Source organism: Agelaius tricolor, unplaced genomic scaffold (genome assembly GCF_023055355.1).
Source record: "Agelaius tricolor isolate 1412-34295 unplaced genomic scaffold, bAgeTri1.0.p SCAF_2, whole genome shotgun sequence".
Taxonomy (NCBI): Eukaryota; Metazoa; Chordata; class Aves; order Passeriformes; family Icteridae; genus Agelaius; species Agelaius tricolor.
The window spans coordinates 95368208-95392808 of NW_027269262.1; the positions used below are offsets into that span (position 1 = coordinate 95368208).

A 24601-nucleotide genomic window follows, 5' to 3' on the forward strand; every position below is an offset into this window, starting at 1 on the left:
TTACTGGTTGGTTTGTTGATTGATCAGTTGGTTGGTTGGTTGATTGATCTATTGGTTGGTTGCCTGGTTGATTGGTTTGTTGATTGATCAGTTGGTTGATTGATTGATTGATTGATTGAGCCATTAGTTCATTGGTTCATTGATTTATTGGCTGGTCCGTTTTTCAATCTGTTGCTCGATCAATCAATCAATCAATCACTCCATCAGCACTGCCAGGGTTGATTGGTTTGTTGATTGATCAGTTGGTTGGTTGATTGATTGATTGAGCCATTGGTTGGTTGGTTGCCTGATTGGTTTACTGATTGGTTTGTTGGTTGATCAGTTGGTTGATTGATTGATTGATTGATTGAGCCATTAGTTCATTGGTTCATTGATTTATTGGCTGGTCCATTTTTCAATCTGTTGCTCGATCAATCAATCAATCAATTGATCAATCAATCAATCAATCAATCACTCCATCAGCACTGCCACGGTTGATTGGTTTGTTGATTGATCTATTGGTTGGTTGATTGATTGATTGATTGAGCCATTGGTTGGTTGGTTGCCTGATTGGTTTACTGGTTTGTTTGTTGATTGATCTATTGGTTGGATTCGTTGGTTGCCTGATTGGCTTACTGGTTGATTGGTTTGTTGGTTGATCAGTTGGTTGATTGATTGATTGATTGATTGAGCCATTAGTTCATTGGTTCATTGATTTATTGGCTGGTCCATTTTTCAATCTGTTGCTCGATCAATCAATCAATCAATTGATCAATCAATCAATCAATCAATCACTCCATCAGCACTGCCACGGTTGATTGGTTTGTTGATTGATCTATTGGTTGGTTGATTGATTGATTGATTGAGCCATTGGTTGGTTGGTTGCCTGATTGGTTTACTGGTTTGTTTGTTGATTGATCTATTGGTTGGATTCGTTGGTTGCCTGATTGGCTTACTGGTTGATTGGTTTGTTGGTTGATCAGTTGGTTGATTGATTGATTGATTGATTGAGCCATTAGTTCATTGGTTCATTGATTTATTGGCTGGTCCATTTTTCAATCTGTTGCTCGATCAATCAATCAATCAATTGATCAATCAATCAATCAATCAATCACTCCATCAGCACTGCCACGGTTGATTGGTTTGTTGATTGATCTATTGGTTGGTTGATTGATTGATTGATTGAGCCATTGGTTGGTTGGTTGCCTGATTGGTTTACTGGTTTGTTTGTTGATTGATCTATTGGTTGGATTCGTTGGTTGCCTGATTGGCTTACTGGTTGATTGGTTTGTTGATTGATCTATTGGTTGGTTGATCGATTGGTTGGTTGATTGAGCCATTGATTGGTTGGTTCATTGATTTATTGGCTGGTCCATTTTTCAATCTGTTGCTCGATCAATCAATCAATCAATCAATCGATCGATCACCGCCACCCTGCCGGCCCCGCTGACCTGTCCCGCCTGTTGTCCCGCAGTCCGAGGACCTGGGCGCGTGCGCGCAGTTCGAGAGCAGCCGGCAGACGCGGAACATGATGCCGAGCGCCAGCTGCGTCTTCCCCACCTTCAACCTGCGCAAGCCCTCCTCGGAGACGGACATTGAGAACTGGGCCTCCAAGCACTTCAACAAGCACACCCAAGGGCTCTTCCGGCGCAAGGTCTCCATCGCCAACATGCTGGCCTGGAGCAGCGAGTCCATCAAGAAACCCATGATCATGACCAACGACCGCAACGTCAAGAAGGAGGCGTGCGAGATCTTCAAGCTCATCCAGATGTACATGGGCGACCGGCGGGCCAAGACGGACCAGCTCAACGTGGCCCTGGAGATCGCCACCAAAGGTTGGAGCATGCAGGGGCTGCGGGACGAGCTCTACATCCAGCTGTGCCGGCAGACCACCGAGAACTTCCGTTACGAGAGCCTGGCCCGCGGCTGGGAGCTCATGGCCATTTGTTTGGCCTTCTTCCCACCCACTCCCAAATTCCATTCCTACCTTGAAGGATACATTTACCGGCACATGGATCCGGTGAATGACACCAAAGGTAAGTGAGGAACCACGGCCCGGTGGCTTCGGTGGTTGTCCTCCATGCCCGGAAGCGTTTCCAGGCCGGGTTGGGTGGGGATTTGGAGAGAGCTGGGATAGGGGAAGGTGTCCCTGGATGGTCTCTGTGGTCTCTTCCAGGCTAAACCATTCCATGATTCCCCGTCCCAACCCGCTGATTTGGTTCCTTTCCTCTTGGATGAGCCTCCTCATGGAAAGGTGGATGAGGAACTCATCCAAAGCATCTCCTGGAGGTGCGCCTGGTGCTGTGGGGCATTTCCCACCCACCCTTCTTCCCGGAAATCCAACGGGAGATCCAAGAGGAAATGAGCTTGGACGCCTTTGTGGGATCAGTGTCACCTCCACTCCTGGAACCTCTCCCATCCCCTGAAGTTCCATCCAACCCAAACCATTCCAGGATTCCATGGTTTCCATCTCCAGATGTTTCCTCTGGAATAGCTTTGGATCCAAAATTCCAGGATTCGATGGTTTCCATCACTCCCACCTCCAGATGATTCTTCCAAAGTAGCTTTGGATCCAAAATTCCAGGATTCCATGGTTTCCATCACTCCCACCTCCAGATGTTTCCTCTGGAATAGCTTTGGATCCAAAATTCCAGGATTCCATGGTTCCACCATCATGCCCACCTCCAGATGTTTCCTCTCCAGTAGCTTTGGATCCCAAAAAAACCCCAGTGTTGGGATGGAGCCCAGAAGATTCCCACCTCCTGAGGTTTATAGGTCATGGCCCAGAGGAGGAGACAGAAATTTGGGAATTTTAGGGGATCCTTTCCAACCTTGGGATTGGTTGTCCCAAATCCTTCGCCCTCTGGACGTCCCCATGAGTCGCTGCCACCTCCTGGTGGGTCACGGGATGAGTTGGGACTGGGGGTCCAGGAGGATTTGGGATTTTGGGGATTTTGAATCCCAAATTTCTCCCGGGGTTCCGAGATGTCCTTCAGCTCCTGGAGGGGACACCAGGAGAGGATCCCAGCCCAGGTGGCCACGGGAGGTGGAGAAGACCCCATGGGCCATTCCGGGAATGTCGGGATGGGTTGGGTTGGTCCCACCAGAGGTGCCAAAGCCATTTCCCGCCAAAGGAGAGGCTCCGCCCCCAACTCCCTGCCAGCCAATCAGAGCCCTTCCCTGGGAATTCCCCAATTCCGCCCTCGTTCTGAGTTTCCCGTGGTTTTTCCCGGAATTTCGTTGTCTTCGTGTTGATTGGTTTCGTTGTCGATGTCGATTTGTTTTAATTTGCATTTTCGAGTCCGTCTCATTTTGGTTGAATTTGCATTTTCATTGTCGTTTCAATCGCGTTTTTATTTCCATTTTATTTTTTGTTCTCTTCCTTTTACTTTCAGTTTTTTGACATTTAAATTTCGATTTCGATTTTAATTTTGATTTTGATTTCGATTTTAATTTTAATTTTGATTTTGATTTTGATTTTGATTTTAATTTCGATTTCGTTTTCTTTTCTCCATCTCCATCCCACCCCGCCCCGCTCCCCATTCCCGTCGTTGGTTCCCGCGGGAATTCCCGGTGCTCCCCCCCAGTCTCGCGGCACCTCCGGCACCTCCTGGCAAGGACCAATCAGAAGAAACCCAAATTGCGAAAGAAACCAAAGCCCCAGAGCGAGGAGATCCCGGGTAGGGAGCCCAGAATGCCCACAACGCTGATTAATGAATTAATTAATTAATTGGGGTAGTTAATAACAGTCAGATAGAGGTGGTGCCATTTATTTATTAATATTATTGCTATTAATATTAGTGGTATTATTAGTGGTATTATTGGTGTTCATATTATTGTTGCATTAATTGGGGTCATTAATAGGGGTCAGATAGAGCTGGTGCCATTTATTTATTAATATTATTGCTATTAATATTAGTGGTATTATTAGTGGTATTATTAGTGTTACTATTATTATTGCATTAATTGGGGTAATTAATAGGGGTCAGATAGAGCTGGTGCCATTTATTTATTAATATTATTGCTATTAATATTAGTGGTATTATTAGTGTTAATATTATTATTGCATTAATTGGGGTAATTAATAGGGGTCAGATAGAGCTGGTGCCATTTATTTATTAATATTATTGCTATTAATATTAGTGGTATTATTAGTGGTATTATTAGTGTTAATATTATTGTTGCATTAATTGGGGTAATTAATAGGGGTCAGATAGAGCTGGTGCCATTTATTTATTAATATTATTGCTATTAATATTAGTGGTGTTGTTAGTGTTGGTATTAGTGTTAATATTATTATGGCATCAATTGGGGTAATTAATAGGGGTCAGATAGAGCTGGTGCCATTTATTTATTAAGATTATTGCTATTAATATTAGTGGTATTATTAGTGGTATTATTAGTGTTAATATTATTGTTGCATTAATTGGGGTAATTAATGGGGTCAGATAAAGTTGGTGGAGTTTATGTAATAATAATATTATTAATATTAGTACTAATATAATTAGTGCTAGTATTACTATTAGTGTTGGTATTAGTATTAATATTTTTCTATTAATTTGGATAATTAATAGTGGTGAGATAGAGTTTATGTTCTTTAGATATGAATATTATTATTGATATTATTAGTATTAGTGTTGATATTAATCTTATCAACATTAGCATTATTAGTCTTCGTATTAGTATTAATAATATGATTGCATTAATTGGGGTAATTAATAGGAGTGACATAGAATTGGTGTAATTTATGCAATATTATTATTAGTGTCGGTATTAATATCAGCGCTAGTACTATTAGTATTGGTATTAGTAGTAATATTGTATTAATTGGGGTAATTAATAGGGGTGAGATAGAGTTGGTGTTGTTTAGGTATTAATGTTATTATTTATAATATTAGTATTATCAGTATTAGTGTGGGTATAATATTAGCGTTAGTGTTATTAGTATTGGTATTAGTATTACTATTATTATTAGTTAGTATAAATTATATTATTAATTAGTAATTGTATTATTTGGGGCAATTAATAGGGATGAGATAGAGTTGGAATTTATGTAATATTAGTAGTATTAGTAGTATTACTGTTGGTATTAATATTAGCATTAGTGTTATTAGTATTGGTATTAGTGGTAATATTATTATTGCATTAATTGGGGCAATTAATAGGATTGAAGTACAGCTTCTTAATTTATGTAATATGATTGCTATTATTAATATTAGTATTGGTATTGGTAGTATTCTTAGTATTAGCAGCAGAATTAGTATTAGTATTAGTATTAGTATTAGTATTAGTATGATGATATTAATTGGGGTAATTAATGCCGTGAGATAAAGTTGGTGTAAATGATGTAGTAATATTATTGCTAGTATTAATATTAGTAAAACTATACATATTATTTTTAGTATTAGGATTATGTTAATAAAAATTGTAATATGGATGTCAGTATTAATATTAATTGCAAGTATTAATATTAATAAATAATGTGTCCTTTTTATTAATATTAGTATTTATACAAGTGCAAATATTGCACTAATAATAGAATTTAGCATTAATATTAATAGTTTTATTAGCATTAATATAATATCACTATTAGATTAGTAACAAATAGTAATATGTATGTTATTATTAAAGCCAATATTAATAATAAATAGTCCCATTAGTAAATAATAATGGTAGGAGTAGTAAGAGTAATAGTAACAGATAATAATATAAATATTATTTTAAATATTCTAAGTATTATTAGTAATATTACTATCAGTATTAATATTAGTAGTAGTGTCAGTATTATAAGAAATCATAATATGGATGTTAATATTAATATTAATAAAATAGTAATATTGCTAAATAATAATGGTGGGAGAAGTAATAGTAACCATAAAAGTAATAAATAACATTAATAATGTTTAATAAATATTAACCTAAATATTATTAATATTAGTATAATATTAATATCAATATTAATAATATTAAACGGTAATGTTGATTCTAGTATTAGTATTAATATTAATAAGAAACAGTCATATAAATAAATAAAATTGGAGGAGTAAAAATAACATTGTAATAGTAATAATTAAATTTTTTATAACAATCATTATCATTATTATGCAATCATTTGCAATTACGATTATTTCTATTATATTTATACTCATTATGATAATTATAATTATACTCATTATGATAATGATAATTAATTATAACAATAATTCTCCTATAAAACAGTAATTTTCTGATTAATTAATAAATATTTATTTTTTGATATATAGACTATAAACCATGATGATGTATTTATATATTAAACAACAATCTAAAATTACCATAATTATTTGTTAAAATTAATAAAATATGCATTTATATATATACTAACAATAATTATATATTTATATTTGTATTATTAAAAGTTATTATTAACAATGACTAAATTAAAAGATATAATTTTATATTTATTAATAAATATAGCATTATTACATTATGAATATTGTAATTATTAAATATTAATGATATATTAATACCTACAATATCATTCATAAATTCATCCATTTAACACCAATAATTTTTAAAATTCATTAATTTATTACAATATATACTACCAAATAATATTAATTTAAATATTATAAATATAAATATTATAATTTAATAATATTAAATTAATTGTAATAACTTAATTAATATAATTATCATAACAATTTAATTGTTATAATTTATTAATTGAATAGAATTAATTTAATTTAGAAAATCGTCTCAAATAAATTATTAATGATAATATTTATAATGGCAATTATTAAAAGTTACTAATAATGATGAATATATCATCTATAACTTTAACATTAAATATAAAACTATTTCATTATTAATATTTCTTAATATGTACAATATTTATAAATCCATTCATCTAAGATAATTAATCAAGGAAATTACATTTAATTAAATAATTTTATTAATTAATTTATTATTTTCATATAATTAACATAATATAGTTAATAGAATTAATATAAGTTTAATAATGCAATTCAATAGTATAATAATGTAATTTATTTATTTTCTTGAATTAATTAGTGTCATTAATTAATGTGCAATTAATGAATTGATGCATTCCCCTCGGAGTCTCTGCTGGGACTGAGGGAAATTTGGGATCCACCAGGAGGAACCTCCAGGAGACACCAAGGGAGGGCCCGGGGAGCCCCGGGTGGGGCTGGACCTTCACAAACCGGGATTGGATCCCACCAGGTCCCACCAGAATCCCATCAGATCCCACCAGGTCCCACCAAAATCCCACCAGGTCCCACCAGGTCCCACCAGAATCCCATCGGATCCCACCAGGTCCCATCAAAATCCCACCAGGTCCCACCAGGTCCCACAAAAATCCCACCAGGTCCCACCAAAATCCCACCACGTCCCATCAGATCCCACCAGGTCCCATTGGATACCATCAGATCCCAGCAAGTCCCACCAAAATCCCACCAGGTCCCACCAAAATCCCATCAGATCCCACCAGGTTCCACCAAAATCCCACTGGGTCCCACCAGGTCCCATCGGATCCCACCAAATCCCACCAAAATCCCACCAGGTCCCACCAGGTCCCACCAAAATCCCACCAGGTCCCACCAGGTCCCATCAGGTCCCACCAAAATCCCACCAGGTCCCATCAGATGCCACCAGATCCCATGAAATCTCACCAAATCCCTTTGGATCCCATCAGGTCTCACCAGGTTCCACCAGGTCCCATCAGATTCCCACCAGATCCCACCAGATTCCATCAAATCCCTTTGGATCCCACCAAGCCCCATCAGATCCCACCAAGTCCCACCAAATCCCATTAAATCCCACCAGATCCCACCAAATCCCTTTGGATCCCACCAGATCCCACCAACTCCACCCTCTGGAGGTCCTCACTCCATCTTCTCCTGGGCTCCATCCCAAAGTCCAGCCCGGTCTCCTGGCAGGGGTTTGGTTGAGATGGTCCTCAGGGGTCCCGTCCCACCCCAACCATTCCATGATTCCATCAGAGAATTCCATGATCTGAGGCCACCCGGTGGAGATGTCCAGAAGGTCCCACCAGGCCCCCGGGGCTGTTGGGATGGTCCAGAAGGTGCCACCAGGTCCCCAAGGCCCTGGGAATGATCCAGAAGGTTCCATAAGGTCCCCAAGGCCCTGGGAATGATCCAGAAGGTTCCATAAGGTCCTCAGAGCTTCTCCTGGGATGGTCCAGAAAGTTCCATCAGGTCCCCAGGGCTGTTGGGATTTTCCAGAAGGTGCCACCAGGTCTTCAGGGCTTCTTCTGGGATGGTCCAGAAGGTTCCACCAAGTCCCCGGGGCTGTTGGGATGGTCCAGAAGGTTCCATCAGGTCCCCGGGGCTGTTGGGATGGTCCAGAAGGTGCCACCAGGTCCCCAAGGTGCTGGACATGATCCAGAAGGTTCCATCAGGTCCCTAGATCTTCTCCTGGGATGGTCCAGAAGGTCCCACCAGGTCCCCAGGGGTGTTTGGATCGGTGTCATCTCCTCACTGGAGGGCATCAGGAAGAGGAGATGGGGTGAAGATGGAAGTGGTGGGATCTGGAGAAGACAGATGGGATGGGAGTGGTGACCATGGCAGTGGTGGCCCCCAAAAGCCACCCAAGATGAAGCCACCACGGAGCTCCAGAGCTCCACCCTTGGTGGTTCCTCCAAGGTTCTTGTGAGGTTTGAGGGGGACGAGGTCTCTCTGTGAGTGGTGACAAGGATGGAGATGGAGCAGCACCGTGGGGAGGGGACAGGGCCTCCTGCAGGTCCTGGAGGTGACATCCCAGCATCCTGGAGGTGACATCCCAGCATCCTGGAGGTGACATCCCACCACCCAGCGTGTCTTCTCTTGCAGGGGTGGCCATCAGCACTTACGCCAAGTACTGCTACAACAAACTCCAGAAGGCGGCGCTGACCGGGGCCAAGAAGGTACCAGAACGTGGGGTGGGCTTGGGCAGGGGTGGACAAGGAGGGGACAAGGAGGTCACCTCCCACCAGGGTCATCCAGGAGCTTCTGGGATCGGGGAAGGGGCTGGAGGAGGGGGGTGGTGGAAGGAGGTGGTTGTGGTGAGGAGAACTTGTGGAGATCTTCTGGAGACCTGGAGATCTTCTGGAGAGCATCTAAGGAGCTTCAGGAGAGCTTCTGGGAACCTTCTGGAAGATTTCTGGAGAACTTCTGGTAGGGAGCTTCTGGGAAGCTTTTGAGGATCTTCTGAAGAGCCGAGAAACTCCTGGGAACCTTCTGGAAAGCTTGGAAGGATCTCCTGGGCACCTCTTAAAATCTGTCTGGAGACCTTCCGAGAGCTTCCTGAAGACTTCTGGAGACCTTCTGGGAATTTTCTGCAGAATTTCTGAGAACCTCGTGAACACCTTTAGGAGACCTCCTGGGAACCTTCTGGAAACTTTTTAAGGACCTTCTGTGGGCCTTCAGAAGATGTTCCAGAGACCATCTGGAGATCTTCAGGAGACCTTCTGAAAGCCTTGCAGGGGGGACCTTCTGGGAATTTTCTAAGGAACTTCTGGAGAACTTTTGGGATTCTTCTGGAGACCTTCTGAAGACTTTCTGGAGACCTCTTAAGGACCTCCTGTGGATCTTCTGAAGACATCCTGGAGACTGACTGAGGACCTTCTGGAGATCTTCTGGGAACTCTCTGAAGATCTCTGGGAACTCTCTGAAGATCTTGTAGGGATCTGAAGGTCCTTTTAGGGATCTTTGGGAGAACTTCTGGGAGTCTTCTAGCGACCTTCTGAGGACTTTCTGGAGACCTTTAGGGGATTTTCTGGGGACTTCCTGAGGAACTCCTGGAGACCTTCTGGAAGCCCAGCACCGATGTTCAGCTTTCCAGAAGCATCCCAGAGCTGTGGCGCCTTCTCCTCCTGGCAAAATCCATCGGTGGAGATCCTTCAGCGTGGCCATGGTCCCAGCAAGCTCCACGGGGTTGGATCCACTTGTGAATTAAGATGGTGGAGGATGGATGGATGGATGGATGGATGGATGGATGGATGGATGGATGATGGATGGATGGATGATGGATGGATGATGGATGGATGATGGATGGATGATGGATGGATGGATGATGGATGGATGATGGATGGATGGATGGATGGATGGATGGATGGATGATGGATGGATGGATGGATGGATGGATGGATGATGGATGGATGGATGATGGATGGATGATGGATGGATGGATGGATGGATGGATGGATGGATGGATGGATGGATGGATGATGGATGATGGATGGATGGATGGATGGATGATGGATGGATGGATGGATGGATGGATGGATGCATGGATGAATGGATGGATGGATGGATGATGGATGGATGGATGATGGATGATGGATGGATGGATGATGGATGGATGGATGGATGGATGGATGGATGATGGATGATGGATGGATGGATCCATGGATGGATGGATGGATGATGGATGGATGGATGGATGCATGGATGGACAGATGGATGGACGGATGGATTGTGGTGGAACCACCTTGCCCAAGTCTCCTGGAATCCCTCCACGGCTCCATCACCCTCCCCATGATCCTCTCCCATGGGTGGCTGCCATTGAGCACATCCCACCCCGGCCACCACCGAGGATGCCACCGGTGGGTGACCTCTGGTGTCTCCTGCAGGGCCTGAAGAAGCCGAACATCGAGGAGATCCGTCACGCCAAGAACGCCGTCTTCAACCCGTCCATGTTCGGCAGCTCCCTGCAGGACATCGTGGCCATGCAGAAGGAGAGGTACCCGGACCGGCAGCTGCCCTGGGTGCAGACCCGGCTCTCCGAGGAGGTCCTGGCGCTCAACGGGGACCAGACCGAGGGCATCTTCAGGTAAAGCCACCCCACGCTCGTGGGGACATCTCGCGGTGCTGGCAAGATGGAGGTTCTCATAAGGGCTGTCTCAAAATGGGGGACGTTCGCGTTTCTGGGTGTTCTTCTCCTCTGGTGGGTGCTCCAAGGTTCATGGGGGTTTCTTTATGGTGGCCACCAAAGTTGTGGCAAGGTCTTGGTGGCACCATCCAGGTTCTCCTTGGTCCATAGAGGTTTCTCCATGGGGGCCACCAGTCGTGGGTCCTTCCAACTTCTCCTCACTCCATGGTGGCCCCCACAGTCATGGTGAGGTCTGGGTGGCCACCATCCACTAGGTTCCCTCAACTTCTCCTTTCTCCAAGGCCATGGGGGTTTCTCCATGGTGACCACCAAAGTCATGGCAAGGTCTTGGTGGCACCAAGCTCCCAAAATGGCTCCAAGGCCATGGAGGTTTCTCCACGGTGGCCACCAGAGTCATGGTGGGGTATTGGTGGCACCAAGCTCCCAACATGGCTCCAAGGCCATGGAGGTTTCTCCACGGTGGCCACCAGAGTCATGGTGGGGTATTGGTGGCACCAAGCTCCCAAAACGGCTTCAAGGCCATGGAGGTTTCTCCATGGTGTCCACCAGAGTCATGGTGCGGTATTGGTGGCACCACCAAGCTCCCAACATGGCTCCAAGGCCATGGAGGTTTCTCCATGGTGTCCACCAGAGTCATGGTGGGACCTTGGTGGCACCAACAAGCTCCCAAAACAGCTCCAAGGCCATAGAGGTTTCTCCACGGTGTCCCCCAAGATGGTCTCTTGGTGGCACCAACCATCTCCGTGCCCAGCTGATGTCCCCTCCTGGTTCTCCTGGAGCACCCAGATCTGTTGACCTGGGATGTCCCCATGGGTCCCTGTCCCACCAACCCCTCCTCCCCCCGCAGGGTCCCCGGCGACATCGACGAGGTCAACGCCCTCAAGCTCCAGGTGGACCAATGGAAGATCCCCACCGGCTTGGAGGACCCGCACGTTCCCGGTAGGACCTCGGGGGCGGTGTTTGGCGGTGGGGCCGGCATCTCCAGCCCCTGGACCTTCTGACCGGTTGTCCTCTTGCCCGTGTGCTCCGCAGCGTCGCTGCTGAAGCTGTGGTACCGCGAGCTGGAGGAGCCGCTGATCCCCCACGAGTTCTACGAGCGCTGCATCTCCCACTACGAGAGCCCCGAGGCCGCCATCGCCGTCGTCCACTCGCTGCCCCGGATCAACAAGATGGTGCTGTGCTACCTCATCCGCTTCCTCCAGGTACGGCCAGAGCGCCCCGGCCGCCCAGCAGGGCACCTCCAGCGCGGGTCGCTTCTCCTGACGTGGTTTTGGGTTCCACCAACCAGCCCCAGCACCTCCGTCTCCGTTCTAGCACTCCATGGGTTCTTGCTCCTGGTGGCTCTCCTGGTTCCTTCTCCTGACGTGGTTTTGGGTTCCACCAACCAGCCCCAGCACCTCCGTCTCCGTTCTAGCACCCCATGGTTGGTGCTCCTGGTTCCTTCTCCTGACGTGGTTTTGGGTTCCACCAACCGACCCCAGCACCTCCGTCTCCGTTCTAGCACCCCATGAGTTGCTGCTCCTGGTTGATTCTCCTGGTTCCTTCTCCTGACGTGGTTTTGGGTTCATCGTGAGAAGAACCAGGAGTTCCACCAACCGACCCCAGCACCTCCATCTCCGTTCTAGCACCCCATGAGTTGGTGCTCCTGGTTGATTCTCTTGGTTCCTTCTCCTGACGTGGTTTTGGGTTCCACCAACCAGCCCCAGCACCCCCGTCTCCGTTCTAGCACTCCATGAGTTCTTGCTCCTGGTTGATTCTCCTGGTTCCTTCTCCTGAGGTGGTTTTGGGTTCTCCAGCTTCACCTCATGGTGACACGAGAACCAGGAGTTCCACCAATCCCATCACCTCCATCTCCTTTCTACCACCCCATGAGTTGGTGCTCCTGGTGACCCACCCGGTTCCTTCTCCTGACGTGGTTTTGGGTTCCACCAACCAGCCCCAGCACCTCCGTCTCCATTCTAGCACCCCATGAGTTGGTGCTCCTGGTGGCTCTCCTGGTTCCTTCTCCTGACGTGGTTTTGGGTTCACCATGGGAAGAACCAGGAGTTCCACCAACTGACCCCAGCACCTCCATCTCCATTCTAGCACTGCATGAGTTGGTGCTCTTGGTTGATTCTCCTGGTTCCTTCTCCCAAGGTGGTTTTGGGCTCTCCAAGGTCACCATGTGGTGGCCAAGAACCAGGAGCTCCACCAATCCCATCACCTCCATCTCTCCTTCTTCCACCCCATGAGTTGGTGCTCCTGGTGACCCTCCCGGTTCCTTCTCCTGACGTGGTTTTGGGTTCCACCAACCAACCCCAGCACCTCCGTCTCAGTTCTAGCACCCCATGGGTTCTTGCTCCTGGTGGCTCTCCTGGTTCCTTCTCCTGAGATGGTTTTGGGTTCTCCAGCTTCACCTCATGGTGACACGAGAACCAGGAGTTCCACCAATCCCATCATCGCCATCTCCTTTCTACCACTCCATGAGTTGGTGCTCCTGGTGACCCTCCTGGTTCCTTTTCTTGACGTGGTTTTGGGTTCTTCGAGGTCACCATGAGAAGAACCAGGAGTTCCACCAACCCCATCACTTCTGTTTTTCTCCTACCACTCCATGAGTTCGTGCTCCTGTGACCTCCAGGTCTGGTTGCTTCTCCTGAGGTGGTTTTGGGTTCTTTGAGGTCCTCAGGAGAAGAACCAGGAGTTCCACCAACCCCATCACTTCTGTTTTTCTCCTTCCACCCCATGAGTTGGTGCTCCTGGTTCCTTCTCCCGAGGTGGTTTTGGGGCTCTTCAAGGTCACCATGTGGTGGCCAAGAACCAGGAGCTCCACCAATCCCATCACCTCCATCTCCTCCTTCCACCCCATGAGTTGCTGCTCCTGGTTGATTCTCCTGGTTCCTTCTCCTGACGTGGTTTTGGGTTCATCGTGAGAAGAACCAGGAGTTCCACCAACCAACCCCAGCACCTCCGTCTCTGTTCTAGCACTCCATGAGTTGGTGCTCTTGGTTGATTCTCCTGGTTCCTTCTCCCGAGGTGGTTTTGGGCTCTCCAAGGTCACCATGTGGTGGCCAAGAACCAGGAGCTCCACCAATCCCATCACCTCCATCTCCTCCTTCCACCCCATGAGTTCTTGCTCCTGGTGACCCTCCCGGTTCCTTCTCCTGAGGTGGTTTTGGGTTCCACCAACCAACCCCAGCACCTCCGTCTCTGTTCTAGCACTCCATGAGTTGGTGCTCCTGGTTGATTCTCCTGGTTCCTTCTCCTGACGTGGTTTTAGGTTCTCCAGCTTCACCTCATGGTGACACGAGAACCAGGAGTTCCACCAATCCCATCATCGCCATTTCCTTTCTGCCACTCCATGAGTTCATGCCCCTGGTGACCTCCAGGTCTGGTTCCTTCTCCTGAGGGGGTTTTGGGTTCTCCAAGGTCACCATGTGCTGGCCAAGAACAAGGAGTTCCACCAACACCATCGCTTCCATTTCCCTTCTACCACTCCAGGAGTTCATGCCCCTGGTGACCTCCAGGTCTGGTTGCTTCTCCTGAGGTGGTTTTGGGTTCTTTGAGGTCCTCAGGAGAAGAACCAGGAGTTCCACCAACCCCATCACTTCTGTTTTTCTCCTACCACCCCATGAGTTGATTCTCCTGGTTCCTTCTCCCAAGGTGGTTTTGGGCTCTCCAAGGTCACCATGTGGTGGCCAAGAACCAGGAGTTCCACCAACCCATCACCTCCATCTCCTCCTTCCAACTCCATGAGTTGGTGCTCCTGGTGGCTCTCCCAGTTCCTTCTCCTGAGGTGGTTTTGGGTTCTCCAGCTTCACCTCATGGTGACACAAGAGCCAGGAGTTCCACCAATCCCATCATCACCATCTCCTTTCTGCCACCCTATGAGTGGGTGCTTCTGGTGACCTCCAGGTCTGGTTGCTTCTCCCGAGGTGGTTTTGGGTTCTTCGAGGTCACCATGAGAAGAACCAGGAGTTCCACCAATCCCATCACTTCCATTTCCCTTCTACCACTCCATGAGTTGGTGCTCCTGGTGGCCTCCAGGTCTGGTTGCTTCTCCTGACGTGGTTTTGGGTTCTCCAAGGTTTTTGTAAGAAGAACCGGGAGTTCCACCAATCCCATCACTTCCATTTCCCTTCTATCACTCCATGAGTTCATGCCCCTGGTGACCCTCCTGGTTCCTTTTCTTGAGATGGTTTTTGGTTCTCCAAGGTCACCACATGGTGACCCCCATCTCCCTCAAAAGACAGGAGATGCACCAATCCCATCACCTCCATCTTTTCCTCCCGTTCCATGATTGGTGCTCCTGGTTGATTCTCCTGCTTCCTTCTCCCGAGATGGTTTTGGGTTCTCCAAGGTTTCCATGAGAACCACGAGTTCCACCAACCCCATCACTTCCATGTCCCTTCTACCACCCTATGAGTTCTTGCCCCTGGTGACCTCCTGGTTCCTTTTCTTGATGTGGTTTTGGGCTCTCCAAGGTCACCATGTGCTGGCCAAGAACCAGGAGTTCCACCAATCCCATCATCGCCATCTCCCTTCTACCACTCCATGAGTTCATGCCCCTGGTGACCTCCAGGTCTGGTTGCTTCTCCTGAGGTGGTTTTGGGTTCTCCAAGGTCACCATGAGAAGAACCGGGAGTTCCACCAACCCCCTCACTTCTGTTTTTCTCCTACCACTTCATGAGTTGGTGCTCCTGGTGACCTCCAGGTCTGGTTGCTTCTCCCGAGCTGGTTTTGGGTTCTTCGAGGTCACCATGAGAAAAACCAGGAGTTCCACCAACCCCATCACTTCCATGTCCCTTCTACCACCCCATGAGTTCTTGCCCCTGGTGACCTCCTGGTTCCTTTTCTTGATGTGGTTTTGGGTTCTCCAAGGTCACCATGTGCTGGCCAAGAACCAGGAGTTCCACCAACACCATCGCTTCCATTTCCCTCTACCACTCCATGAGTTCATGCCCCTGGTGACCTCCAGGTCTGGTTGCTTCTCCCGAGGTGGTTTTGGGTTCTTCGAGGTCACCATGAGAAGAACCAGGAGTTCCACCAATCCCATCACCTCCATCTCCTCCTTCCACCCCATGAGTTGGTGCTCCTGGTGCCCTCCTGGTTCCTTCTCCTGAGGTGGCTTTTGGGTTCATTGAGGTCGCCATGTGGTGGCCAAGAACTGGGAGTTCCACCAATCCCATCACCTCCATCTTTCTCCTCCAATTCCATGAGTTGGTGCTCCTGGTGACCTCCTGGTTCCTTTTCCTGAGGTAGTTTTGGGTTCTCCAAGGTCACCACATGGTGACCCCCATCTCCCTCAAGAACCAGGAGGTCCATGTGGTGTTTCCACCCATCTCCCACCAGTCCCATCACCTCCAGGTGTTCATGGCCTTCTGGTGACCCTCCTGGTTCCTTCTCTTGAGGTGCTTTTGGGTTCTTCTGGGGTCACCAGGTGGTGGCCAGGAACTGGGAGTTCCACCAATCCCATCACCTCCATCTTCTTCCTCCCCACCTATGAGTTGGTGCTCCTGGTGACCTCCTGGTTCCTTCTCCTGAGGTGCTTTTGGGTTCATTGAAGTCACCATGATGTGGCCAAGAACCAGGCGTTCCACCAACCCATCACCTCCATCTTCCTCCTCACTTATGAGTTGGTGCTCCTGGTGACCCTCCTGGTTCCTTGTCTTGAGGGGGTTTTGGGTTCTCCAAGGTCACCACAGGCTGACCCCCATCTCCCTCAAGAACCGGGAGGTCCATGTGGTGTTTCCACCCATCTCCCACCAGTCCCATCACCTCCAGGTGTTCATGGCCTCCTGGTGACCTCCTGGTTCCTTCTCCTGAGGTGGCTTTTGGGTTCTCTTGGGGTCACCAGGTGGTGGCCAAGAACTGGGAGTTCCACCAATCCCATCACCTCCATCTTGCTCCTCCAATTCCAAGAGTTGGTGCTCCTGGTGACCTTCTGGTCCCTTCTGGCTTTTGGTTCTCCAAGGTCACCATGTGGTGGCCAAGAACTGGGAGTTCCACCAATCCCATCACCTCCATCTTCTTCCTCCCCACCTATGAGTTGGTGCTCCTGGTGCCCTCCTGGTTCCTTCTCCTGAGGTGGCTTTGGGTTCTCCAAGGTCACCACATGGTGACCCCCATCTCCCTCAAGAACCAGGAGGTCCATGTGGTGCTTCCACCCATCTCCCACCAGTCCCATCACCTCCAGGTGTTCATGGCCTCCTGGTGACCCACCAGCTTCCTTCTCCTGAGGTGGCTTTTGGGTTCTTCTGGGGTCACCAGGTGGTGAAGAGCCAATTCCACATGGTCCTTCCACCCCTCTCCCACCAAGCCCTTGACCTCCACTTTTCTCCTCCCACCGCCCGCAGGTCTTCGTGCAGCCGGCCAACGTGGCGGTGACCAAGATGGACGTCAACAACCTGGCCATGGTGATGGCCCCCAACTGCCTGCGCTGCCAGTCGGACGACCCGCGGATCATCTTCGAGAACACGCGCAAGGAGATGTCCTTCATCCGTGTCCTCATCCAGCACCTGGACACCAGCTTCATGGAGGGCGTCCTATAGCGGCCGCCACCGCGCCGTCCCCACCCCGCCACCCGGTCCCCTCCCAGGGTCACAGTCCCCAGGTGGTGGCACCTATCTCCACCAGGAAACAGGAGGTCCGTGAGGTTCTCCATCATGTGGTGAGCTCCATCTCCACCGAAAAACAGGAGGTCTGTGAGGTTCTTCACCATGTGGTGAGCTCCATCTCCATCAAGAGCCTGGAGGTCCATGTGGGGAGCTCCATCTCCACCAAGAACTGGGAGGTCCATGAGGTTCTTCATTGTGTGGTGAGCTCCATCTCCACTGAGAACCTGGAGGTCTGTGAGGTTCTTCACCACGTGGTGAGCTCCATCTGCACCAAGAATCTGGAGGTCCATGTGGGGAGCTCCATCTCCACCAAGAATCTGGAGGTCCATGTGGTGAGCTCCATCTGCACCAAGAATCAGGAGGTCCATGAGGTTCTTCAACATGTGTGGAGCTCCATTTCCACCAAGAACAAGGAGTTCCATGTGGTTCTCCACCACGTGGTGAGCTCCATCTCCACCAAGAACCAGGAGGTCCTTAAGGTTCTGCACCACATGGTGAGCTCCATCTCCACCAAGAACTGGGAGGTTCATGAGGTTCTTCATTGTGTGGTGAGCTCCATCTCCACCAAGAACATGGAGGTCCATGAGGTTCTTCACCACGTGGTGAGTTCCATCTCCACCAAGAGACTGGAGGTCCATGTGGGGAGCTCCATCTCCACCAAGAACCCGGAAGTCCATGAGGTTCTTCATTGTGTGGTGAGCTCCATCTCCACTGAGAACCTGGAGGTCTGTGAGGTTCTTCACCACGTGGTGAGTTCCATCTCCACCAAGAACCTGGAGGTCCATGTGGGGAGCTCCATCTTCACCAAGAACCTGGAAGTCCATGAGGTTCTGCAGCACGTGGTGAGTTCCATCTCCACCAAGAAACAGGAGGTCTGTGAGGTTCTCCAGCTTCACCACGTGGGGAGCTCCATCTCCACTGAGAACCTGGAGGTCCATGAGGTTCTTCACCACGTGGTGAGCTCCATCTCCACTGAGAACCTGGAGGTCTGTGAGGTTCTCCATCACATGGTGAGCTCCATCTCCACCAAGAACCTGGAGGTCCGTGAGGTTCTCTATCACATGGTGAGCTCCATCTTCACCAAGAACCTGGAGGTCCATGTGGTGAGCTCCATCTCCACCAAGGAGCAGCAGATCCATGAGCTTCTCCACCCTCGCCGTGTGGTGAGCTCCATCTGCAGCTGGACCTCATGGATGGAGAGCATCCAGGGATTGTCTCCATCTTTTCCCACCCAGACAAGGAGAAGTCCTTGAGGTCCATCCCAACCTTCTGGCTGTGTCACTGCCCGGTTCTTCGCTGGGGGAGTCACGAGGAACATCCTGGCCCTGGGGGGGTCTCCATGGGGTTGAGAAGGTCACCTGGACACCAGGGGACCTACAGTGACAATTGTCCCCCACAGGGAGGAGACCTGGGAGGTCCTCATGGGACTGGTGGCCCAGGGTGGGCCGTGGTGGCCGATTGTCCATCCTGGAAGAGCTGGGTGGGCTGAATGTCCCCACGTGTCACTGTGTCCATCCTGTCCCACACACGTTGGTACCACCAGGACCTGTCCTGGAACCCACCGGGTCTGGCCAGCCCTGTTGGACCTGTCCCAGGACCTCCCATCTGCTCCTGGTTCTTCTGGGCCCATCTTGGTGTCCACCATCTCCTCCTGGAGCTATTTTGGGGTTCATCATCTTCTCCTGGTCCTCCTGAACCCATCTTGGGGTCCATCACCAACTCCTGAAGCCATTTTGGGGTCCACCATGAACTCCTGAACCCATCTTGGGGTCCAGCATCTCCTCCTGGTGCTTCTGAACCCATCCTGGTGTCCACCACCAATTCCTGGAGCCATCTTGGGGTCCACCATCTCCTCCTGGTTCTTCTGGGCCCATCTTGGGGTCCATCTCCAACTCCTGGAGCCATTTTGGGGTCCATCATCTCCTCCTGGGCCTCCTGAACCCATCTTGGGATCCATCCAACTCTTGGACCAATCTTGGGGTCCAGCATCTCCTCCTGGTGCTTCTGAACCCATCCTGGTGTCCACCACCAACTCCTGGAGCCATCTTGGGGTTTCATCATCTCCTCATGGTCCTCCTGGAGCCATTTTGGGGTCCAGCATCTCCTCATGGTCCCCCTGAACCCATCTTGAGGTCCACCACCAACTCCTGGACCCATCCTGGTGTCCATCATCTCCTCCAGAACCCACCTGGGCACCCGTCTCCACCTGGTCCTGCCCATCCCACCTCAGTGTCCCCAGTGTCCTCCAGGAACCATCTTGGTGTCCTTGATCTCCTCCTGGACCCACCTTGGTGGCCCCCATCTCCTCCAAGTCCCCCAGGTCCAACCCTGGTGCCCCCAGATCTCCACCTGGTCCTGCCCAACCCACCTGGGCACCATCATCTGCTCCAGATCCCACCCGAGAACCCCCCAAACCCCTCCAGGTCCTCCTGGTCCCCCCAGATCTCCAGGAGGACCCACCTTGGTGCCCCCACCACCCCCAGGTCCCACCTTGGTGCTCCCAAATCTCCTCCAGGTTCAACCTTGGACACCTTCCAGCAGGACCCACCTTGGTGCCCCTCAATCTTCTTCAGATCCTCCAGGTCCCAATTTGGTGACCCCAAATCTTCTCCAGGTCCCACCTTAGTGACTCCCAATCTCCACCAGGCCCCACCTTGGTGCTCCCAAATCTCCTCCAGGTCCTCCACGTCCCACCCTGATGCACCCCAACCTCTTCCTGGTCCCACCTTGGTGACCCCCAATCTCCAGCAGGTCCCACCGTGATGACCTCAGACCTCCTCCAGATCCCACCTTGGTGACCCCAAATCATCTTCAGGTCCCACCTTGGTGACTCCCAACCTCCAGCAGGTCCCCCTTGGTGCCCCCACCACTTCCAGGCCTCACTTTGGTGCTCCCAAATCTCCTCCAGCTCCTCCACGTCCCACCCTGATGGACCCCACCTCTTCCAGGTCCCACCTTGGTGACCCCAAACCTTCTCCAGGTCCCACCTTGGTGACCCCAAACCTCCAGGTTCAACCTTGGGGACCCCCAGTTTCCAGCAGGTCCCACCTTGGTGACCCTCAATCTTCTTCAGATCCTTCAGGTCCCACCTTGGTGACCCCAAACCTTTTCCAGGTCCCACCTTGGTGACCCCCAATGTCCACCAGGACCCACCTTGGTGACCCCAGATCTCCAGGTCCCACCTTGGTGACCTCAGATCTCCACCAGGTCCCACCTTGGTGCTCCCAAATCTCCTTCGGTTCCTCCACATCCCACCCTGATGGACCCCCCAATGTCCACCAGGACCCCCTTGGTGCCCCCACCACTTCCAGGCCCCACCTTGGTGCTCCCAAATCATCTCCAGGTCCTCCACGTCCCACCCTGAGGCACCCCAACCTCTTCCAGGTCCCACCCTGGTGACCCCCAATGTCCAGTAGGTCCCACCTTGGTGTCCCCAAATCTTCTCCAGGTGACCCCAAACCTCCAGGTCCCACCTTGGTGACCTCAGACCTCCTCCAGATCCCACCTTGGTGACCCCAAATTTTCTCCAGGTCCCACCTTGGTGACTCCCAATCTCCAGCAGGTCCCCCTTGGTGCCCCCACCACTTCCAGGCCTCACTTTGGTGTCCCCAGATCTCCACCAGGTCCCACCTTGGTGACCCCAGATCTCCACCAGGTCCTCCACGTCCCACCCTGATGGACCCCAACCTCTTCCAGGTCCCACCTTGGTGATCCCAAACCTCCTCCAGGTCCCACCTTGGTGCTCCCAAATCTCCTCCAGGTTCAACCTTGGACACCCTCCAGCAGGACCCACCTTGGTGCCCCTCAATCTTCTTCAGATCCTTCAGGTCCCACCCTGGTGATCCCAAATCTTCTCCAGGTCCCACCTTGGTGACTCCCAACCTCCAGCAGAACCCACCTTGTTGCCCCCAGATCTCCAGGTCCCACCTTGGTGACCCCCAAGTTCCAGCAGGTGCCACCTTGGTGCCCCCACCACTTCCAGGCCCACCCTGGTGCTCCCAAATCTCCTCCAGCTCCTCCACGTCCCACCCTGATGGACCCCCCAATGTCCAGCAGGTCCCATCTTGGTGACCCCAAATCTTCTCCAGGTCCCACCTTGGTGACCCCCAGCCTCCAGCAGAACCCACCTTGGTGACCCCTAACTTCCAGCAGGTCCCACCTTGGTGCCCCCACCACTTCCAGGACCAGCCTTGGTGACCCCAAATCTCCTCCAGGTCCTCCACGTCCCACCCTGATGGACCCCCCAGTCTCCACCAGGTCCCACCGTGGCAACCTCAAATCTTCTCCAGGTCCCACCTTGGTGACCCCAAATCCTCTCCAGGTTCCACCCTGGTGACCCCAAATCCCCAGGTCCCACCTTGGTGGCCCCCCACCTCCAGCAGGTCCCACCCTGGTGACCCCAAATCCTCTCCAGGTCCCACCTTGGTGACCCCAATGTCCATCAGGTCCCCAGAATGGAGAGGTCCCTACAGTGGGGGGGTCCCCAAGATCCTGGGATGGTCCCCAAGGCAGGGAGGGGTTCCCCAAATGGGCTCCATGGAGGGGTTCCCAAAACGGGGATGGTCCCCAAAATGGGGGGGGAATCCCATGAGGGTCCCATGGGTGGGAGGTCCTCAAAATGAGGGGGTCCCAAAATGGCTGCCAAGGCCTGGAGGGGTCCCCAAAGTGGAGAAGGTCCCCAAAATGGAGGGGTCACCAAGGTGGGACAATCCCCAAAATGGAGGGGTCCCATAGGGGGTCCCATGGGTGAGGTCACCAAAATGGGGGGGTCACCAAGGTGGGGATGGTGGGGGGGCGTCTCATAGAGGGTGGAGAAGGTCCCCAAAGCTTGGGGGGGTCCCCAAAATGGAGGAGGTCCCATGGAGGGGGTCCCCAAAATGGGGACAGTCCCCAAAATGGGAGGTCCCCAAGGCCTGAAGGGTCCCCAAAATGGAGAAAGTCCCCAAAATGGGGATGGTCCTCAAAATAGGGGGTGCCATGAGGGTCCCATGGGTGGGAGGCCCCCAAAATGTGGGGGGGTCACCAAGGTGGGCACAGCCCCCAAAATTGGGGGGGGTCTCATAGAGGGTGGGGAAGGTCCCCAAAACAGGGGGGTCCCCAAGACCTGAAGGGTCCCCAAAATGGAGAAAGTCCCCAAAATGAAGAGGTCACCAAGGTGGGGACAGTCCCCAAAATGGGGGGTCCCATGGAGGGGATCCCCAAAATGGGGATGGTCCTCAAAATGGGGGGGGGTCCCCAAGGCCTTAAGGGTCCCCAAGGTGGAGAAAGTCCCCAAAATGGGGGGGGGTCCCATGGAGGGGATCCCCAAAATGGGGATGGTCCCCAAAATGGGGAGATCCCATTGAAGGTCCCTAAATTGGGGGGGTCACCAAGGTGGGGACAGTCCCCGAAATGGGGGGCCCCCAAAATGGAGAATGTCCCCAAAATGGGGGGGTCACCAAGATGGAGACAGTCCCCAAAACAGGGGGGTCCCATGGAGGGTCCCATGGGTGGGAGGTCCCCAAAATGGGGGGTGTTATCAAGTTGGGGATGGGGTCACCTAAATGGGGGGGGGTCTCATGGAGGGGGGTCCCCAAAATGGAGATAGTCCCCAAAATGGGGGGGTCCCCAAAGTGGAGAAGGTCCCCAAAATGGGGGGATCCCATGGTGGGGGTCCCATGGGTGGGAGGTCCCCAACATGGTGGAGTCACCAAGGTGGAGAAGGTCCCCAAAATAGGGGGTCTCATAAAGGGGGTCCCCAAAATGGGGATGGTCCCCAAAATGGGGGTCCCATGGGTGATGTCCCCAAAGTGGGGAGGGGGGAGGTCCCCAAATTAGGGTGGGGGTCCCCAAATTAAGGTGTGGGGTGTCCCCAAACTGGGGGGGGTGGGGCCAACCCAGCGCTACCTCCCAACTCTGCTCACTGCCAGGGGACCCCCCCCCCCCTTTTCCTTGGCTTAATTAAGTTTTAATTAATTCTTAATTAATCCCTGGGGCTCACTCATTAATTTTTAAATCATTTTCCCCTCCTCCTTTTTTTTTCCCCGGCGGGTTTTTTTTGGGGTTTCTTTTTTTTTTTTTTTTTTAAGCCTCGAGGTTTTTATTTATTATTATTAAAAAATAAAAAACTAAAAAACGACTGGAAAAAAAATAAAAATCCGAATTTAAGGGACGGACCCGGCCCTCGCTCCCTCCCCCAGGGTTTTCCCAGGATTCCCCCGATCCCGTGAATTCCCTCGGGAATTCCTTCGGGAATTTTCCTCCCCTCTTCCCCCCCCCCCCAGTCTCAGAGGGGGGGGGGTGGGGGTTGGATTTTTGGGGTCCCCCCAAAAAGGGGCCGCCGAATTCTGTATTTGGGGGGGGCTCCGGCCCCTCCTCGCGTGTGAATAAAGCTCCGTATGGAAAGCGCTGCTGGTTCCTGGTGCCTTTTGGAGCGGGAAAAAGGCGGGAATTTGGGATGGGAGTTGGGAATTTGGGATTCTGTCTGTCCCCAAGTGTCCCCAGGGTCGCGTTCCTCCGATCCCCCCGCTGTCGGTTCCACCCGGAGCATTTTTATTGCCGCACCAACCTCGAAGGTGCTCCCCGCATTCCGGTCCCCCCATGCTGCTATTTCCGGTTGCCGCTGTCGCGACAGGGCGTGGCTATCGCGACAAAGAAGCCGCGGGTGTTTTTATGATCGGCAGGGCCGGTGGGGGCTTTTTATGGGGGAATCTATAGGGGAAAGCCTCAAAAGGCCCCTCCCATTGCAGGGCACCCCCTAAAATCCCACAGGGAACCGCAAACGAGCCCAGGGAGCTTCCCCCTGCCCAGCGCCCCACAACCACCCCAGGAACTTCCCCAGGACCCCCAAAACCATCACAGAGCCCCCCAAAACCACCCCAAAGACCCCCAAACCAGCCCAGGGTGCCTCCTCCACCCCAGCGCCCCAAAAACCACCCCAGGAACTTCCCCGGGATTCCCAAAACCATCGCAGAGCCCCTCAAAACAAACCCAGGGACCCCCCCCAACCAGCCCAGGGAGCCTCCCCCTGCCCAGCGCCCCAAAACCACCCCAGAAACTTCTCCGGGATCCCCAAAACCATCGCAGAGCGGCCCAAAACCACCCCATGGACCCCCACACCAACCCCTCCCACAGCAATTCCCGGGGTTCCCCTCAGG

At 50.7% G+C, this 24601-nt stretch overlaps 2 protein-coding genes and 1 long non-coding RNA gene across 13 annotated transcripts in view; all 3 read left to right on the forward strand.

The window, feature by feature from the left end:
• The window catches only part of ARHGAP39 (Rho GTPase activating protein 39), a 121202-nt gene extending 103669 nt beyond the window's left edge, over positions 1-17533 (forward strand). For 2 of the 3 annotated variants that reach the window (XM_071421954.1, XM_071421953.1), the window contains exons 5-11: positions 1454-2015; positions 3567-3659; positions 8832-8905; positions 10613-10812; positions 11720-11811; positions 11905-12074; positions 17205-17533. In XM_071421954.1, the coding sequence (XP_071278055.1) occupies positions 1454-2015; positions 3567-3659; positions 8832-8905; positions 10613-10812; positions 11720-11811; positions 11905-12074; positions 17205-17399 (1386 nt within the window). In that variant the 3' untranslated portion in view covers positions 17400-17533. The remainder of the gene's footprint in view (positions 1-1453; positions 2016-3566; positions 3660-8831; positions 8906-10612; positions 10813-11719; positions 11812-11904; positions 12075-17204) is intronic. The other variant, XM_071421955.1, reaches the window with a different exon arrangement.
• Positions 6913-8809, forward strand: LOC139587529 (uncharacterized). The gene is made up of 3 exons (XR_011678437.1): positions 6913-7615; positions 7696-8188; positions 8312-8809. It is a non-coding gene; the product is annotated as an uncharacterized lncRNA (long non-coding RNA).
• A 1186-nt stretch (positions 17534-18719) lies between the features above and the next one.
• Positions 18720-23852, forward strand: LOC139587522 (basic salivary proline-rich protein 2-like). Of its 9 annotated transcripts, XM_071421956.1 has the most exons (7): positions 18720-19147; positions 19281-20047; positions 20414-20547; positions 20996-21088; positions 21194-21331; positions 21364-21417; positions 21648-23852. In XM_071421956.1, exons 1-7 carry the CDS (start codon positions 18887-18889, stop codon positions 21698-21700), a joined length of 1500 nt encoding a protein of 499 aa, XP_071278057.1. In that variant the 5' UTR covers positions 18720-18886; the 3' UTR covers positions 21701-23852. The 9 variants fall into 9 exon arrangements, 2 of the variants coding, with proteins under 2 accessions (XP_071278057.1, XP_071278058.1); XR_011678425.1 differs by lacking the exons at positions 21194-21331; positions 21364-21417 and adding an exon at positions 21479-21553 and having other exon boundaries at positions 18720-20547; positions 21680-23852; XR_011678424.1 differs by having other exon boundaries at positions 18720-20047; positions 20414-20445; positions 20996-21512; positions 21576-23852.
• The last annotated feature ends 749 nt before the right edge of the window (positions 23853-24601 follow it).

Coding starts and splice junctions, on each gene's coding strand:
- LOC139587522 (XM_071421956.1), top strand. CDS start 18,887: ATGGGACTGGTGGCCCAGGGTGGGCCGTGGTGGCCGATTGTCCATCCT. Junction 19,148..19,280: donor TTGGGGTTCATCATCTTCTC/CTGGTCCTCCTG, acceptor CCTGGTGTCCAC/CACCAATTCCTGGAGCCATC. Junction 20,048..20,413: donor ATCTTCTTCAGATCCTCCAG/GTCCCAATTTGG, acceptor CACCTCTTCCAG/GTCCCACCTTGGTGACCCCA.